Source organism: Antrostomus carolinensis, unplaced genomic scaffold, assembly GCF_000700745.2.
Source record: "Antrostomus carolinensis isolate BGI_N321 unplaced genomic scaffold, ASM70074v2 scaffold9500, whole genome shotgun sequence".
Lineage (NCBI taxonomy): Eukaryota > Metazoa > Chordata > Aves > Caprimulgiformes > Caprimulgidae > Antrostomus > Antrostomus carolinensis.
In genome coordinates, this window is record NW_010290513.1 from 2375 (window position 1) to 19855 (window position 17481).

The 17481-nt window shown below is 42.0% G+C and overlaps 1 protein-coding gene across 1 annotated transcript; it reads left to right on the forward strand.

The window, feature by feature from the left end:
* Positions 1-972: 972 nt before the first annotated feature.
* FKBP4 (FKBP prolyl isomerase 4) lies at positions 973-16385 on the forward strand (the record flags this gene model as incomplete). Its single annotated transcript, XM_010173459.2, has 9 exons — positions 973-1164; positions 2483-2625; positions 6731-6851; positions 7383-7539; positions 8865-8955; positions 9281-9364; positions 10078-10263; positions 10790-11029; positions 15909-16385. Coding segments are annotated over 9 exons (1313 nt in total), but the record flags the coding sequence as incomplete, so codon positions are not given.
* Between the last annotated feature and the right edge of the window lie 1096 nt (positions 16386-17481).

The following is a 17481-nucleotide window of genomic DNA, read 5'->3' on the forward strand; positions in this document are numbered from 1 at the left end:
GAGCTGGGCTTGTTCAGCTTGGAGAAGAGAAGGCTCTAGGGAGACCTCATTGCAGCCTCCCAGTACCTGAAGGGAGCTTAGAAACAGGAGGGAGAGCGACTTTGTACGTGGGCAGATAGTGACGGGACAAGGGGAGATGGTTTTAAAGTGAGAGAGGGGAGATTTAGGTGAGATATTGAGAAATTTTCCACCCAGGGGGTGGTGAGACAGTGTCCCAGGTTGGCCAGAGAAGCTGTGGCTGCTCCTTCCTGGAAGTGTTCTCGGCCAGGTTGGATGAGGCTTTGAGCAACCTGGTCTAGTGGAAGGTGTCCCTGCTGATGGCAGGGGGGTTGGAACTGGATGATCTTTCAGGTCCCTTCCAACATAAACCATCCTGTGATTCTATGAAATGGAGGTGCTGGCAATCTGTGTCACAGCTGTGGGGAGAAAGAATTAATACACCATAGTAATTCCTAAGTGTTGCTGTGTTGGCTGCTAGAACTAACCTGCGTTGGGGTGAGATTCTGCTAACCTTTGGAAAACTGTCTGGTTCAACTCAGCTAATCTCAGATTACATGTTAATAGACTTTACATGGATAGAACCGGCTCATTTTCTTGTTTAAGTGCTTTGCCTAGAGCACTGATTTCAGGGGTAATGTTAGGGTGGTGGTGAGGAAAGTACTTGAATAAAGCAAAAACCCCCCTGCCTAATGTTTTAACTGGTTAGTTTCAGGAACATTTAAAATCCTGTTGAGGAAAGGTGAGCGACATTGCTGACTAGAGATGCAGAGATCTCTGAGCTGGTGCCAGCTGTTGCCCAGGAAGTTCTGGTTTCACAGCAGAGCCATCTTGAGGTTCCTGCATTTGCAACTCTGCTAATCTGTAGGCAGAATAGTCGATCCATTTCCAGATAACTGAAGTCAGCCTGTAAATCCTTGATCTACTGAAGATGGTAACGCATACATCTAAGTAAATGGAATAAACGTCCGATAGGCAGACTTAGTTTTCACCATCTTTATGTTGCTTATTGTTTTTCTCAGGTTGTCAAGAGAGAAGGCAGTGGGACTGAGTCTCCGATGATAGGTGATAAAGTGACCGTCCATTACACAGGATGGCTTCTTGATGGCACCAAATTCGACTCCAGTCTGGACAGGAGAGACAAATTCTCATTTGACTTGGGGAAAGGTAATGTCTTGGGTTTGGTATTAATAAGTTTTAGTAAGCATTGAGATGGGATTTCATTGCATATCTGGCTCTTTTGCATGTTTAAGTTGCTATTTAAACTTGTTTTCAGAGCTTGAGGTTTATTATTTTGATAAGAAAATAATCAGCAGGCCCAATCAGCATGGCTTTGAGATTTTTCTGAATGAGAAGATGGTGTAGCCTTTTAATAAGACCTGCTGAAGAGTTCATTGGCCTCAGACAAAGCACTCTGGGGAGCGAATTTGCCCTGAAGCATGGTGATAAAGGGTAGTTAAATAGCCAGAATGTGCATTCTGTTGATTGGTTGAGGTTTGATTTTGGTTTTGTTTTTTTTTCTGTAGAATATTGAAATTCAGGAGTACTTAACTGTGACCAGATACTGGGACAGGGTGCATGGGGGCAGCTGTCAGCTACAGCATGATGAAACATACTCCCCTTTTTTCCTAAGTTCCCAAATTAACCCAAATAGGAATCTTGAAGCAGTGCCTCTCTTCATTATCAAAAGCCTTCATTTTTTGAATACAGAAATCCAAACATCCTTGTTCCAGCAAATTCTATTATTGAATCTGATTTTTTCCCTGGCAATTCCTTACCTGCTCCTTTTTTTATTTGCAAGGTAAATTCTACTGTGTCCTGACATTTGAGATGATAGGAAGTGTGCCTCTTAATACAAGACTAAGAGAAAGGCTGCTTGACTGAGCTGAAAGGAGCAGCGAGTAGGAGAGCTTGAGTAAGAGAGAGGATTTTGTTACTTGAGGTTCCAGCTTCTGTTCGCTTTTGGCCTGAGGAGGAATACTACTTCTCCTACTTTCCTCCCCATTTCTGTTACAACTACATGTAACTTTTAGTTACCACTTGCGCTGCTCTTTGCCAACTGATAAAGTACAGAGAGAAATGCTGTTGTTTTGGATTGTTTTCAAAACATGAGCAGGCGATCTCTCACCCCAAGACCTTCCTCTTCAAAGAGTTTATTGTTATTTCCTCACGCTTGAGATTGTGCCAAGTGCTGCAGCCCGTGTCTGTGTTCAGATGACTTGTCTTCTTTATAGGCCAAGTAAGGAGAGGAAAAGAATCGCTGCACCTAGAGTGAAGAAATTTAGCCAAATTTGGATCCCCAAGTAACTTTATAATTTGTTTAAGGTTAAAACTGATGCACATGAATCGGAGTGAGCACGAGTCTTTCAGTAGTTCTGCTCCATCTTAGCTTTTGTGCACTGAAAGTGACGATGCTCAGTTTCACAGCCGATGATGTCTTTCGCCTATGCCAAGCAATGATGTGATTGAAATTTGACTTGCGTAGGTGAGGTGATCAAAGCATGGGACATTGCTGTGGCGACCATGAAGGTTGGTGAAATCTGTCGGATTACGTGTAAACCAGAATACGCCTATGGCTCAGCTGGGAGCCCCCCAAAGATCCCTCCCAACGCTACGTTGATTTTTGAGGTAAGTGAGAGACCCTCACTAAAAAGATGCACTTGAAAAAACAAACAAAACTGGTATTTCGCTGGAGCAAACGTGTGATGTACCATCCTTTCAAAACAGGAATGTTAAGTTTTTTGAAGAGCAAAATGTGATCAGTTAGGGCAGTGTGGGCAAAGCATGGAGTTCTGGTCTGGCTGCTGCTGATCTGCAGTGGCTCACATTCCCTTATTTTGGAGTTTTTAAAATCCTTTAATGTTTTCCAGTGTTCATAGTTTTAATTTTACAGCTATAGAATGAGTCAGTGTAGGAGACTGCAGGTTGGGGAGGGCTGTCTCAGTGGTGGACTCTGAAGTAGTTGAAGAAATTAAATCTTTGATCCTCTTTCTACTTCATAAGACGCAAAGTAACGATACTTACGTTAAACATTATCAAGTTTCAACAACAGAAGGAACAACTCATGTCCTCGGTAATACATCTTTCATGCCTTGTTTTCTTTGCAATGTTAATGCAATTTTTTTGTGGACTATTTGGGGAAGAAAAGATATAATTACCCCATGTAAGCTGCTGGAATATAAAGTGTATTTGAACAGCCCTGCAACGATGAACTCTTGTTTTCTGCAGAGCTGAGCATTTTAATACGCCTTGAAGCACCGTAAGAACAGTTTGGGTTCAGGTTGCTCGTCAATTACCAAAGCCTGTCTGTAGATCCAGGCTACCTTGGTCAATCTTACCATCATAGAAAGTCGTTTGTAGACACTTGGTCCCTGTGACAGATGGAGTTTGGTGTCTGGGTACTGCTAGTTTTACAGTTTACATGGACAGTTGGTCTTCTCAGAGGTGAACTGCATGGCTTTGGGGAGCATGGAGCCAGTTAGCTTGGGTATTCCTTACCCTTACCATCAGAGGACAGAATTTGTTTCCTAGTGATCTTTAAAGCATCTTTCCTCCCCTCCCCTTCCCAAAATGGGGTGGAAATGGCAGCATTGAGAGTGGTTGGTCAGAATGCTGAGACTTGGGTTTGGTTTTTCCATAAAGGATGATATTAAAGCTGTTCCTGGAGCATGCTCTCACAGTCTAAACACTGTTTTAGCCGGTTATATGTTTCTTATTGTTGAAGTAGTTCAGTTTTACAAGAAATACTTTAAAGTTAATTGCACCTGAGAGAAGGCAGATGGATTATTTTTAAGTGTGATTTTTAAAATTATTTTGTTTTAAAATACTTAATCAATGGAATGGACTCCTGCATTGGCGGCATAGAAAAGTTTGTTTTAGCTCTGATTGCTCTAAGATTGAATGTTTTATCTGATATCAGAGAAAGGTAAAACAAGCTGATGCAGTAGGGACTGAAAGCCTATTTAGATTTTAATGGAAACAATGAGCATCTGCTAAGAAGGGGAAATTAAACATAATTAAATACTGTATTTGTGTTACATTTGGCTTGTGTATTTGCATTTCTTTTTTCCATGAACTTGTGAATCGTAGTATTAAAGATGTGTTTTGTGCAGAAGGATTAAAAAAACACTGCCAGCAGGTAGTAGCCCAGGCCACTAAGGGATCAGAACTTACTCATTTCAAGTACATCAAAATTAATGCTATTATTTCTGCAATTGACTGTTGAAAAATCGTAACTTGTAAAGCTGTTCTTAAACAGGTCATTTTTAATATATAAATCCAAAGATGCTCATGGCTTATTTATGTTGAATCAAAGTACACGTGCTGGAATGCTGCCTGCTTTGCAGAAATGCAGGTGATACCAAGTGTAATATAGGGCAGGATCAAAGCGGGGGGATAAAAACACTAACACACATTTACTGTGGTGTGACCTGATGATTCCAATGCAAACTCTAATTTAATTTTTTATTCCCCTACCCCTTCACCTTTCTCTGCTCACTTCATTTTGTTTGAGGTAAAGCAAAAACAAACAGTAACTTCAGTGTAGCAATTACGGGAGATGTTCAGCTTCTCTGTGTTTTACTGCCCCCACGCAGTATCTCAAAGCTCCAGACCAACCTGGGCAGCATGGTAAGGCACTGTAAAGGGCTTAGCGCTGGCACACAGAGTGCTGCCTCCTCCTTGTCTGCAGTAAATACGCAGTGCAGGGTGTGTCCCAAACTGGGGACATGGGACTTAGATCCAGAAAGTTTTCCTAATTTTTTTATTAGGTAGGAGTGATTTCTGACTAGTGTGATTCTCGGGCACTTAAAATCTCTGAAGTTTCCGCTCTCTTTAGTTTTGTTCCTATGTTTCCTTTTTATTATTTAAAACAATGTCAGCACGGTTCCTATGATGCAAGTGCCATCATCATACCAAAATTTTGTACAAGTTGCTTTAAAAAGGACCCTCTAAAACTTAACGTTAAAAGATTTGGTAGCTATCTCATCACATCAGTGTTTGGTTATGACCTGGAATAGTGGATGTCTTCTGGTTTGTTTGGGGTTTTTTTTGTTTTGTTCTGGTTTTTATTTTTTCCTTCCTCATGATTGCTGTTGCTGAGCAATGTGAATAGATGGATTCTGCCACAGAATACTGCTGTTCAGGTAAAAACAAAACGTAACAAAACAAAAAAACCTCAGGGAAATCTGTATGGTAATGGGTGGGATGTTCTGGCGTGACTTAGCTTGTTTGAGACAGAGCACAATATTATTTATTACTAGGTATCCATCAGAATACAAAATGGAAGTACTGTTTATGCTGGTGAATATTCAATTCCTTTTGCGTTCTGGGTATCTGCAGTCCAGTATTACAAACCTCCACAGCATTAGCCTTGAACTCTTTTTTTTTTTTTTTTTTTAAATGGGGTACTTAGTCTACACAATGCTGATTAGAATGGCTTTACTCTTCTGTGCTGTTCTTACTATTGCTTTACGCAAACATAGGATAGCAAAAGATTATTTTTTCTTCCTTAACTTCACAGCAGCAACAACAAATTTCTTTTGTGACCAGACTATTTTTCCATCTCATCAGAGTACTCCCGCTTCAAACTATGATTTGCATTAGAAACTTGGGAAGGCATGTGGAGATTCAAGCTGGATAGTTATTTCCTACATTAGCACCAGCTCTTAAAAACTCTGAACAATTTGTTGCAGCACCAAGTGAGATGAAAGGTGGTCCAGATCATGGTTTTGTTGTTTTATCATTCTTCTGGATTTTTTTTTTTTTTTTTTCTGAAATGATCCCACAATACACAACGATAAGGCAAGGCTTATGTAATGAGGAGTAAACTGAGAACGCCGACTGTTCAGGCATGCAGGGGAGAATGACACCCAGGTTTTGAAACTATTGTCCTGTGGCAAGAGAAGGGTGGGGAATAGCTGAACTCTGAAAAGATATTCTTGAATTTAATATTGCAGGACAAGCGTTTGGAATCAGTTTGGGCTTTCTTCAAAGCACTTTAGAGTTGATCTGAATTTGACCATAGATGGAATTAAGGGTATAATCAGGACTTAAGGATAAGGATTGCATCTTTATATTGAATTTTCCTCCTTCTTTTTTCCTTGTATTACTTACAAACTGGCTCTTGGATGCAGTGACGCTACTGGTGATTCTACTCGACTATAGAGTAAGAGGGTGTGACAGCTGCTGATCAGTGTGGGAGCACTGCAAAGTGGCAGCTCAGAGCAAATGCTTCCTGGCTTAATGTGTTCAAAAGGTATTTTCTGTCCTATTAAAAAGCCAAACAAAACCTCAAGCCCCTAAACCACTATCTGTACTTCTGCCTGCAGACATTAGCAAAAATACTGTTAAAGAAGCCAGTAGAGTCTTTTTTGCGGTAGTCCCTAAACACTGTGGCTCATGTAAGCTTTATTCAGGAGCCAGGTTCACAGTCCTTTCAATTAAAGGATCCAGTTTGTAGTATTGGGAGACCAAGATTGACGAAGAAAAAAGCCATAAAAGCCTGAATATCATCTGAAACTCTTCGGTAGGTTTCCATCCAGTATCTACTGAACACAACATCTGCTGAATACAGCATCTGCATAGCCTTGGCTCTCTAATAACTTTACAGGACATGAACAAAGATAGTGGCTTCCTGAACAGCTATCCTTTCAGAGATCTCTGGAGAAAAATTTCTGTGAGTTACTGATTTGATGTGATGAGAATAAATGCAAGGCTTTTCTTCCCTCCACAGATAGAACTTTTTGAGTTCAAGGGGGAGGACCTCACTGATGATGAAGATGGTGGCATCATCCGAAGAATCCGTAAAAAAGGGGAAGGCTACTCCAAGCCCAATGAGGGTGCTCTTGTTGAGAGTAAGTATGTTAAACAAAGAGTAAGCGGGTGTGAGGGCAGAACCTTTTTCCCAATCTTCAACTCCTTGCCCTGAGAGAGAAGAATATGTGGCTTTTCTTTCCTTTACCATGTAACTTAACAACCTGGAGTAAGCTTTCATTCTCTTATTTCTAACAAGGTTTAGATTTTCCAACAGCACCTGTGTTCTCCAGAGATACTTAATCTGACAAAGTGCTTATCTGATCACAGAAGGTAGACGAGTCTAATAAAGTATTTCCATTTGCTGAGGAACAAGAGACCGGAGTAGTTCTGGTGCCTGTTGTTGAAGTGAAAAAAAAAGTAATATCTAGATGAACAAAAAAAAAAAGGATTTACTGAGTTTAGCAGCAGAACTTCTATTTGCTGCCAGTAGCGACCATGCATAGGGAGCTGTTAAAAGACTGTTTAGGAGTAGGCTTTGGCACTCCCTGTAGTACCTGTGTTACCTGCCCCTTTCCATACATAGATACCTTCTGATTTTTCTCTGGGTTATTCTCTTTTTTTGTTACCAGTCCAGTTTGAAGGCCGATATGGAGATCGTGTTTTTGACAGACGGGAATTGCGCTTTGAGATTGGAGAAGGTGACAACTACGATCTTCCTCATGGTCTGGAGAAAGCAATTCAAAAAATGGAGAAATCGGAGGAATCCGTGTTCTATCTCAAACCCAAGTATGCTGTTTCTGATCTTTGGATAGTTGAAGGGCTTACACTAAGTATCTGGCAAGAATTAAGTGGTTTGTTACAGTACCTTTCAGCTTTTCTTGGTGTTGTAATAAAAACTTGATCAGCACCTAAAATCTGAGAAGTATGAAGCCAGGATCACTTTGCCACTAGGTTGTGAAGTAGTAGCACTCCAGAAGGAATTTACTTAAGTATTGGTCGTGGTGAATATTCCAAAATATCATCGCTCTCTAATATAACATTTTTGTGGTTCCTTTTAATGAAATAGATCTTACTGTACAGCCATGCATATAGATACCTAAAGAACAGCCTCAGAGTTGGAAAAGAGCTGATGAATCTTCTGAGCAGCCTAGTGTGACCAGATAGTTAGTCCTTAGGTGATGTGGTTAGTAAAGAGTATGAAAACATCCTTTCTTGGTAGAAAACGTTCACTTCTGAAAGCCTTTTGGAAAAAGACCTTCAAGATTCCTATGAGATACAAGGCAGAATTCTATCCAAACCTTGGACCATTATGAGAACTTTCTGAGCCTAAGAACATCCAACTGAGTCGTATGACTGACCAGTATTGTCACCTTAAACAGCCTTGGATTTACATTTTCTTTTTCCAGTGAGAACACGCCTGAAACAAGTTGAGTTTGTGCTGATCATTTCCATCAAACTTGAATTCATTTCAGTTTTTATTTTAAGTTTTTTAAAGTGGGACTGAACTTGATAGGAGAAGAAGAGCAAAGTAGTCTGATCTTGAGGCTTTTCCTGCTAATACACAGCTTCTTACTGGAGTTGCAGTGCAGGACCTTTCTATAGGCATTTACCGTTAATCACCTGCCTGCGTGTTAAATACCTGTCAGTATGTTAAATATATAGAGCTGTTCACTTAATCTCTGTATTTATCATTGTCTTTGCTTTTCTGGGAATAGTACTGAAATGCAGATGCTGTGAAGGATACATCCAGTCTCAGACCATGAATATAAAGCAAGATGTATATAACTTGAAAGTATGGGGTTTTTTTCCCCTTGATGGAGAGAGAACTTGCTTTTTCTTCACATAAGCTAAAAACAAAAAAGGATAGGAACTGTATACCTAGAGATTAACAAAATTATCCCCAGGTTTCTCCAGCTTTCTTCTACCCTGTGCTTGCTAATTTTAGAATAGTACCCAGAATTCTTCAAGCCTTTATGTCTTGTAATAACACTGTATAAGCATCCCAGATTTGCATGGGGTTCTTGCCTCTAGCTTCCCAAGTAGCAAATATTGCTGGCTGGATAGTTTGGGGGTTGTTTGTTTATTTTTTTTCTTTTCCTTCTCCCTTACAGCTATGGTTTTGGAAGTGCTGGGAAGGAGAAATTTCAGATCCCTCCAGATGCAGAGCTACAGTATGAAGTGAAACTCAAAAGCTTTGAAAAGGTGAAAACGAGATGAAATCCCAAAGAGATTGGGAGGTGGGGGGGGAAGTGTGAATGCGGCTTCAACCAGGACAGTGGAATCTTTGAATGTTGGTCTGAATAGGGAAGCCCCTGTTGTCAGACGTGATGACACACTGGGAGCTCTTGAAATTGTCCTTTTTCTTACTGTACCCTTGTTTGTTGCCATCAGTGTCTCTCTGCTGTAGCCCAGTTGTCAGTATCGGTGCAGAAAGCTGCCAAACCTGTCTGTACGATGCTGCTAGTGGGAAGCAGCATAGCCACTGGTGTCCCTAGAATTGACTTGAACTCTGTTCCTCTTTGGGTAGGCTAAGGAGTCTTGGGAAATGAACACAGATGAGAAGCTGGAGCAAAGCTGCATTGTGAAGGAGAGAGGCACTCAATACTTCAAGGTAAATCACAGTCCCCAAGTAATGATAGCATTTCTTAGTCCATGGCATGAGCTGATAATGATGATTACAGCTTCTATAATTTCAGAGTGGTGTTTGTGGTCTTCTCTGTGATGTTTTACAGGGAGGACTGGAGGGTAAGATGTCTTAAAAAAAAATAATAAAGCCTCAGAGTTGGAATATCACGAGAACTAACTCTGCAGGGAGTTAGTTCTCTCTGCCAGTTGTTGGCTGTATCTACAGATAACTTTGGGATGTACATGGAATCGTAGCAAGGTTGCAGTATTTAAATTTGTACTGTGGGGCAGTGCTGTGAGTGAACAGCATTCATTTGGGTAGAAACGTGTGGAGAAGCTGTTTCAAACCATTTGACCTGCTAAAGACAGACTTTCTCACAGCAGTAGTTGGGCTGTTTTGAAAATTCCCCATCTTCCTCGTTTTGTATCAGAAGCTGAATATAAGGTGGGGGTTGAGAGTGGAGAGTGTTGGCCTCTATCCCAAGCTTTAGTGGGGGAACCAGTAGGTATTCCTAAAGATTTTCTGTTCCTGTGCAGGAATGGCTTTCAGAAGTAGTATATTTTTGCTGATAGAAGTTATTTTCTGATTACTCTGAATTATTTATTTCACATCTATTGCATAAGGTAAGCAGAAGGGGCAAGAGGGAGATAAAAGTTACTGTGATAAGCTGTTTGATAATTGAACTGCTTTGTTTACAGGAGGGGAAATACAAACGGGCAGCATTACAGTATAAGAAGATTGTTTCGTGGCTGGAGCATGAATCAGGACTCTCCGATGAGGAGGATACGAAAGCCAAAAGCTTGAGGCTTGCTGCCCACCTTAATTTAGCTATGTGCCATCTCAAGCTGAAGGAATACTCCCAGGCTCTGGAGAACTGCAACAAGGTAGTAAGGGTTTGTTTATTCTGAAGTTGCACAAGCAAACTGACAGTTTATCTTTTGCTTTTAGAATTTGAGGGATACCAGGGCACGTGGTGTTTGTTCTTATCAGCTGACAGTTGGGTAGAACTGAATACACACTGTAAAAATATCCAGTGGGGTTTTTTCATAATTATTGTCCTTTGAGTATCTTTTACTAACTTGCTATGTTGAGAATATTTAGAAATTAGAACAACACTGAGACGTGGCAAAGGTTGTCATGTTGGCAAAGTTATTTCAAAGAGCTGCAGTAGAGCCAGGACTGAATCTTAGACTTGCTGGTTCTCTGTCAGATAGCCCACTGTATTCAGTCCTCTTTGTACATCTGCTGTATTCAACTCACCTTAATAGTAAGCCCTGACAAGACTCATAAATCTGTGTCAGAAGGTAAAGTTTCTGGCAGTCTCTGGTGTTCTGACTCCATATTATTCTAAAATTAGAATAGACTCCATATTATTCTTGAATGTGGTTGGTTTTTTTTTTTTTAATGCAGGCACTCGAATTGGATAGCAACAATGAAAAAGGCCTCTTCCGGCGTGGAGAAGCGCACTTGGCTGTCAATGACTTTGAATTGGCCCGAGGAGATTTCCAGAAAGTGATACAGCTTTATCCAAGTAACAAAGCTGCCAAAGTGCAACTGGTAACTTGTCAGCAAAAAATACGGGAGCAGCATGAGAAAGAGAAAAAGATGTACGCCAACATGTTCCAAAGGCTTGCAGACAAAGACGTAAAGGTCAGTAACACTACTGCAGAAGACTACAAGAGGTGGTGTCATGTGTTAAGACAAGGAATAGTGTTTTAAGTATTCAGCTCACTTATTATAGATAAATACAGTGGGAGGACACTCAAGTAGCTTCTTCTGAGGGGAAAGAAGTGGAAATAGCCAGTAGTCAAAACGATTAGGCCATCTTGTTTGAACAAGACAACTAGCAGTACCAGGCATTGCACAGAATGCTTTTAGTTCAACAGATTTTGGAACAGACCAGTGTTAATCAGAAAGCAATTGAAGTGATGAGATGCAAACATGGTGACATTCAAGAAATGGAAAAAAAAAGCACCTGTTCTCCTTGAACTGTTCTTCTAAAGATCAGTCTGTTCTGGTGCCTGAGTGGCCCATGTACTGAGACCTTATGTCTGTCATGCAGATGCTGCTGAGTACCATCTTGCTTCTCATGGAGACATGAAGATGTGGTTGATGCTCTCCATCTCAGATGTCACAGATTGATTATGAAGTGTCAGAATTCAGACTGTCAGAAGATGCTTTATTCTAATGTATGGATGGTTTTCCTACTGAGCTTTCACTAGAATTTTACTAATTACCAGTTCAATTAACAGCAGCAGTGTTTGAATACGGGTTATAACAAGGTTGTGTCAGCTGAGCAAGAAACATTCAGGGTTAGTGGTGAGAATCACATATCCTAAGAAAACATTCTGTTTGTTTTCCTTAAAGCTGGTGGTCCGGAAGGACTGGGGAAACCTTCCCAGACAAACCTTCCCTTCTTGTAACTTCCAAGACAAATCTGGGATTTATATCCAATTCAAATTTTCTCAGTAACATGGGGGAGTACAGAAGCTTGCATCTTGTGAGGTTAATTTCACAGATCTTTGTGTCCACCTTTCCAGAATATGCATGTAGAGTCTAAAAAATGGTCCGATATTAGTATGTCAAATTTCCTGTGGTTAACTGTGTCAGTGAGTCTGTCCAGGGGCCCTCAGATGAGTGTATCCTGACATTTCAGCCATCTCAGACTGTCAGCTGCCAGTTTCCTACATGAAACACTTCACAAACCTCTTTTTCTCCCCAGATCTTTTAAAATCGGATAGATCTGAAAACAGTCTTACTTCCCAGAGACGAAGGGAGATGCGTTCCATTCTTCATCTCTTACACCGATGAAGTAGTTAGTATAGTAGTTAGTATAGGGTAATAGTTAGTATATATATAGTTAGAACATAGTTAGTATGTAGTTAGTATAGGGGAATCATCCTAACTGGATGGTTGGGCTGTGTTCTGTTTGTGGCTTTTTGGTTGTGCTTTTTCTTTTCAAAGAGTAGCAGTCGTTCTGTGGATTCGATTTTGCTTCTCATGGCGTGTAAACAAACACATCAATGCAGACATTCCCCACTGATTCTGCAAGGAATTTAATTGTCCACGTAGTTATATATCTGGTTAAAGCAGCCTGATGTCAACAGTCCTTGCTTATTGGAGCCTGGAAGAAAGTGTTTGGTCCTTTTAGATGTGTAGCCATGCAGTGCCTTAGTTTTTAGTAGTCTGTAATGAAAAATCATGGGAAGATAAAGATACAGCAACTAAACTATAATTGTTTCACTGTTGAGCATCTTCACTTCTGAAATCGCAGGGTTTAATTGCCAGCTGTCAGGCTGTGCTGGGCAGGTTCCTCTCAGTGAGCACAGCTGCTGGGAACCTGGCTTCCTCCACTTGGTGTGGGACACAGCAAGACCTGCTCTTCAGAGAGGAAGAGTGGATTACTGGAACAAGCTGTTTCATCTAGAAGTACGAAAGGGCTGCCTTCCTGCTTTCCAAAACGCACACTCCAGCCCCTAAGACTGAGAGTTGGTAGCGTCCTGTTCTTGGCAACAGGCAGGCTCATGGTTTTTGTGTTGCAGACTGTTTGGGATATCGCAAAGACGTGGCACTTAGTTCCAGTTTTCCCACCTACTTCAGACAGAATCACTTTCTAGAGTCATAGAATCATTTGGGTTGGAAAAGACCCATAAGATCATCTGGTCCAACCATTAACACAAAACTGCCAAGTTCACCACTAAACCATGTCCCTAAATGCCACATCTACACATCTTTTAAATCCCACCGGGGAAGGTGACTCCAACACCTCCCTGGGCAGCCCCTTCCAATGCTTGACTACTCTTTTGGTGAAGAGGTTTTTCCTCAGATCCAATCTAAACCTCCCCTGGTGCAACCTTAGGCCATTTCCTCTTGTCCTGTCACTTGGTCCTTGGTTGAACAGACCCACCCCCACCTCTCTACACCCTCCTTTCAGGGACTTGGACAGAGCTACAAGGTCTCCCCTCAGCCTCCTTTTCTCCAGGCTCAACAACCCCAGTTCCCTCAGCCGGGAACTCAGCACACTCGTGCTCCAGACCCTTCCCCAGCTCCGCTGCCCTTCTCTGGACACGCTCCAGCACCTCCATGTCCTTCTTGGAGTGAGTGGCCCAGAACTGAACCCAGCACTTGAGGTGCAGCCTCATCAGTGCCCAGGACAGGGGGGCGATCACTGCCCTGCTCTGTTCTCAATAGTTAGATGATCTTGGATGATCTTGGGAAAGTGCATGTGTTTACTTTGTTTTTATCAAAGCCATCTGGCCTACTTCAAATTTTTGTGGTTTTAGATGAAAAGGGATCAATGGAACATGGAACTGTCCCATGGAATAGAGGACAGTTACTCCCCAGGTGAGTCTTGGGGAGTTTTCATGCAAGAAAACAGGTTTTCCTGTTAATTCATTTAACATGTTGCTTTACTCTAAATCTAACAGTTTCTACATTAGTGGTTTTGGGACACAAGTTCAAGAGTTCTGGAGGAGAGGGTTTGTTTACCAGATATCTTCCAATGGCTAAGAAAGGAACTTGGACTATAGTTCTGAAATTCCTGATATCTGCGTATCTTACGGTCTGTTGAAGTTTGACGGCCACTCTTGCATCAGTAGTTCTTTTCACCAATTCAAATAGTTCACATATGTATGAATTTTTAAAGGTCAGGATGTTAATCACCTCTTAATCCAGCATTGCTCACTAACAGATTTTCTGTGGAGAGGAGACTTTGCACTCGGGTGCTTCACAGAACCTTCTAAGGCTGAAAGGTTGACCTCTGGTGCCTGAATGTTCTTTGGCTGTGGTGTCCTGTTGCTGCAGCTAAGTGGGTGTAACAGTTTAGTTTAAGGACGGAAGGAATGTGATCTAGAAGGACCTGAACAGGCTTGAAAAGTGAGCCCACGAGAACCTCATGAGGTTCAACAAGGCCGAGTGCAAGATTGTGCACTTGGGTCAGGGCAATCCCAGGGACGTGCACAGACTGGGAGAAGAACTCATGGAGAGCAGCCCTGCTGAGAAGGGCTTGGGGTGCAGGTGGACGAGAAATTTGACATGAGCCAGCAGTGTGAGATTGCAGCCTGGGAGACCAACTGTGTCCTGGGCTCTGTCAAGAGAGGGGTGGGCAGCAGGGTGAGAGAGGGGACTGTCCCCCTCTACTCTGCCCTTGTGAGGCCCCATCTGGAGTTTTGCGTCCAGGCCTGGAGCCCTCAGCACAAGAAAGATGTGGAGCTGTTGGAGCGGGTCCAGAGGAGGCCAGGAAGATGATCAAGAGGGCTGGAGCACCTCTCTGCTGAAGAAAGGCTGAGGGAGCTGGACTTGTTCAGCTTGGAGAAGAGAAGGTGCCAGAGAGACCCTTCCAGCACTTGAAGGGAGCTTCTAAACAGGAGGGAGAGTGACTTTTTCCATGGGCAGGTAGTGACAGAACAAGGGGTGATGGCTTGAAACTGGAGAGAGAGCTTTAGATGAGATGTGAGGAAGAAATTCTTTGGTGTGAGGGTGGTCAGACACTGGCCCAGGTTGCCCAAAGAAGCTGTGGCTGCTCCTCCCTGGAAGTGTTTAAGGCCAGGTTGGATGAGGTTTTGAGCAACCTGGTCTAGTGGAAGGGGTCCCTGCTGACGGCAGCGGGGTTGGAACTGGGTGAGCTTTAAGGTCCCTTCCAACCCAAACCCTTCTGTGATTCCATGATTCTTGCCCTTGCTCCTGCTCCTCTCCCCCAGCAGCACATGCTTGTGTCTGTTCTTGTCTGGTTCTCCTCTAACCTCATAATAAAACAAATGGTTCAGGGTGCTGGGCTGACAGGTGGAATAGCAACTTCATTGCACGTCCTTTTGAGATGAGCAGGACAAGACATTTGTACCTCACTTGACTGTGTTTGAAAATCATTGCCAGGTCAGGATGTGGTACTTATGTCCTGTTGTAAAAACTGACCTTGGACCCCTCTGCCTTCCACACCTTTTATGTGGCTGGAAGATGGAGCAAGGAGAGGGCTTTTAGAGCAGCCACCCTTTCAGATGAGATTTCCTTCCAGCTAAGCTCTCACAGAGGACATCCAAGTGACTGTTGTTGAGTTGAAGTCACTCTTTGTGAAACTAGCTGGCCAACAAAGAGATTTCTTTCTACCTTGAGTCCAGGTGTGCTTCATACAAGTTGCAGGTAGGGGCAGGGCATGGGAATTGCTGGCATTAAATGACATTGAAATTGAAGCAGGATGGAATCAGTTGGATGCAGAAGCTTCCTAAAAAAGCTTTTGTTCTAAAAAAGCTTTAGTGTTACGTGGCCAGGGTGCGCACACCGTGCTATGAATCATAACCATCTATCATCAGTGTTATTTCTCAGTCTCCTCTAAACTGCTTCTGGTTTCTTAGATGTAGAAAAAAGGCAAAGAAATTTTTGGTTTCTCTTGGCTGAAGGTCTAAATCTTAATTCAGTTTTGCAGGGAGACCAGTGATAGTCTTATCCTAGGGATAACAATCAAATAATGTTTGTGGTATTATTTGTAAATGTTAGTGATTTTGTATAACAATATTTTCTTTGTCTCTCTGTTTAGTCAGCTGCTGCTCATCAAACCAGCCACACTGAAGATGCAGAAATGAAAGACGAGCAGAACGGCGTTGAAGATAAATTGGAAGTTGACACAGAAGCATAAAAAACCAAACCCTATTCCATTAGTTTTGTAAATGAACGAATTTCCAGTGAATTAGACCTTTATTTTTGTACCTGGTTGGACAGTGGCTTCAGGGGAGCAGAGGCTGAAGCCACCATGCCACAGTCAGTTACAGCTTTCTCTGTCTGGTGAAGAAGCTGAGTGGCAGCATAAATCTGATTTAATCCTAGGGACTTTATTTATTCATTCAGCCTCTGTTACTGTTTGGGTTCTGTCTGGATTTAACTCTGCTTGGTTTATTTGCATTTTGCCATTGGTGTTTTGTCTCTTTCTGGTTCCAGCTCACTTTAATCCCAGGTTCTGCTTCCTAAATTTATTTCCTTGATTGCTTTCAAGTAATCAGCCTTTTCCAGGAGTCCTCACGTGAGTCTTGAGAACAGATTGGCGCTCCCTGTTCCTCTGCCTCGGCATTGCCCCCTTTCCCCCGGTTCCGAGTCCCTCCCGTTAAGTGTTGTAATCTCTCTTGTACGCCTCCTCTTTGCAAATTGCTGAAAGTCAAGACTGAAGTCACAGCTTAAGTAATAAAGCTCCAATTAAACTCAAGAAAACTGAACTTTTAGTGGGTTTTTATTGGAATTTGCATGGAATTGGGAGAATTTACTGTCCTTTGGTCATTCATTCAGCATGTTCTCATGGACATAGCTGTACAGTAGCTATGGTAGCTGATTATTTTTTTATTATTGTGTTTTTTGCTCATTGCTGTAGAAAATTCCCGCAATAATTGGTACAGTATTTACCCATATATTTGCAAAAGGAAAGAAAACATGTTGCTGAAAATTGTACAAATAGCAAATCCGTAACCTGTACGGAGAGATTACTTTCTCTTCACATTGCTGCCTTCCTCTTCACCCTCCACTTTGTAAAACTGGACCAGAAAAAGAAACATTTATGCCTGAAAGTGGCTTTGAAGAGAAAATAAGTGGTAATGGTTTAACACTATACAAATACTTCTGATTCCCAATGAACGACAAACTTGTGAGTGATTTTCATGTCTGCTTATCCCCATCTCACAAGAAGGCTGTTAGTTAATACTCTGCTTCTTTCTGCAGGATGTCGTGTGTCTTGTGCAGGGTCGGGTGTGCTTTTGGGATTGTGGGGCTTTTTGTTGGGGTGGGGTTTTTTTGTTTGTCTGCAGGCATGGAATATAGTTTATCCTGTTTGGTGAACTTGGCATCTCCACTGCCCTGTTCCGAGACCTTCTAGCAGCAGGAAAAAAAATTTTGCCTGCTTTGAAGGAAGAAGGTAGAGAATCTGTTCCTTTCAGATACAAAAAACTGAATTTTTTTTTTGCAGTGAGAAAGATGTCTTGTCTTTCCTGTGGCATGGGCTGGACTGGAATTGTGTCTGTATGGCACAGAGTGTCCCTGTTTTTAAGAAGAATGACATCAGAAATAGTAGTTTGAATGCCTGGTCTCCTTTGCTGAGACAAGAGCAAGTGCAGAGTCATTCACCTGGG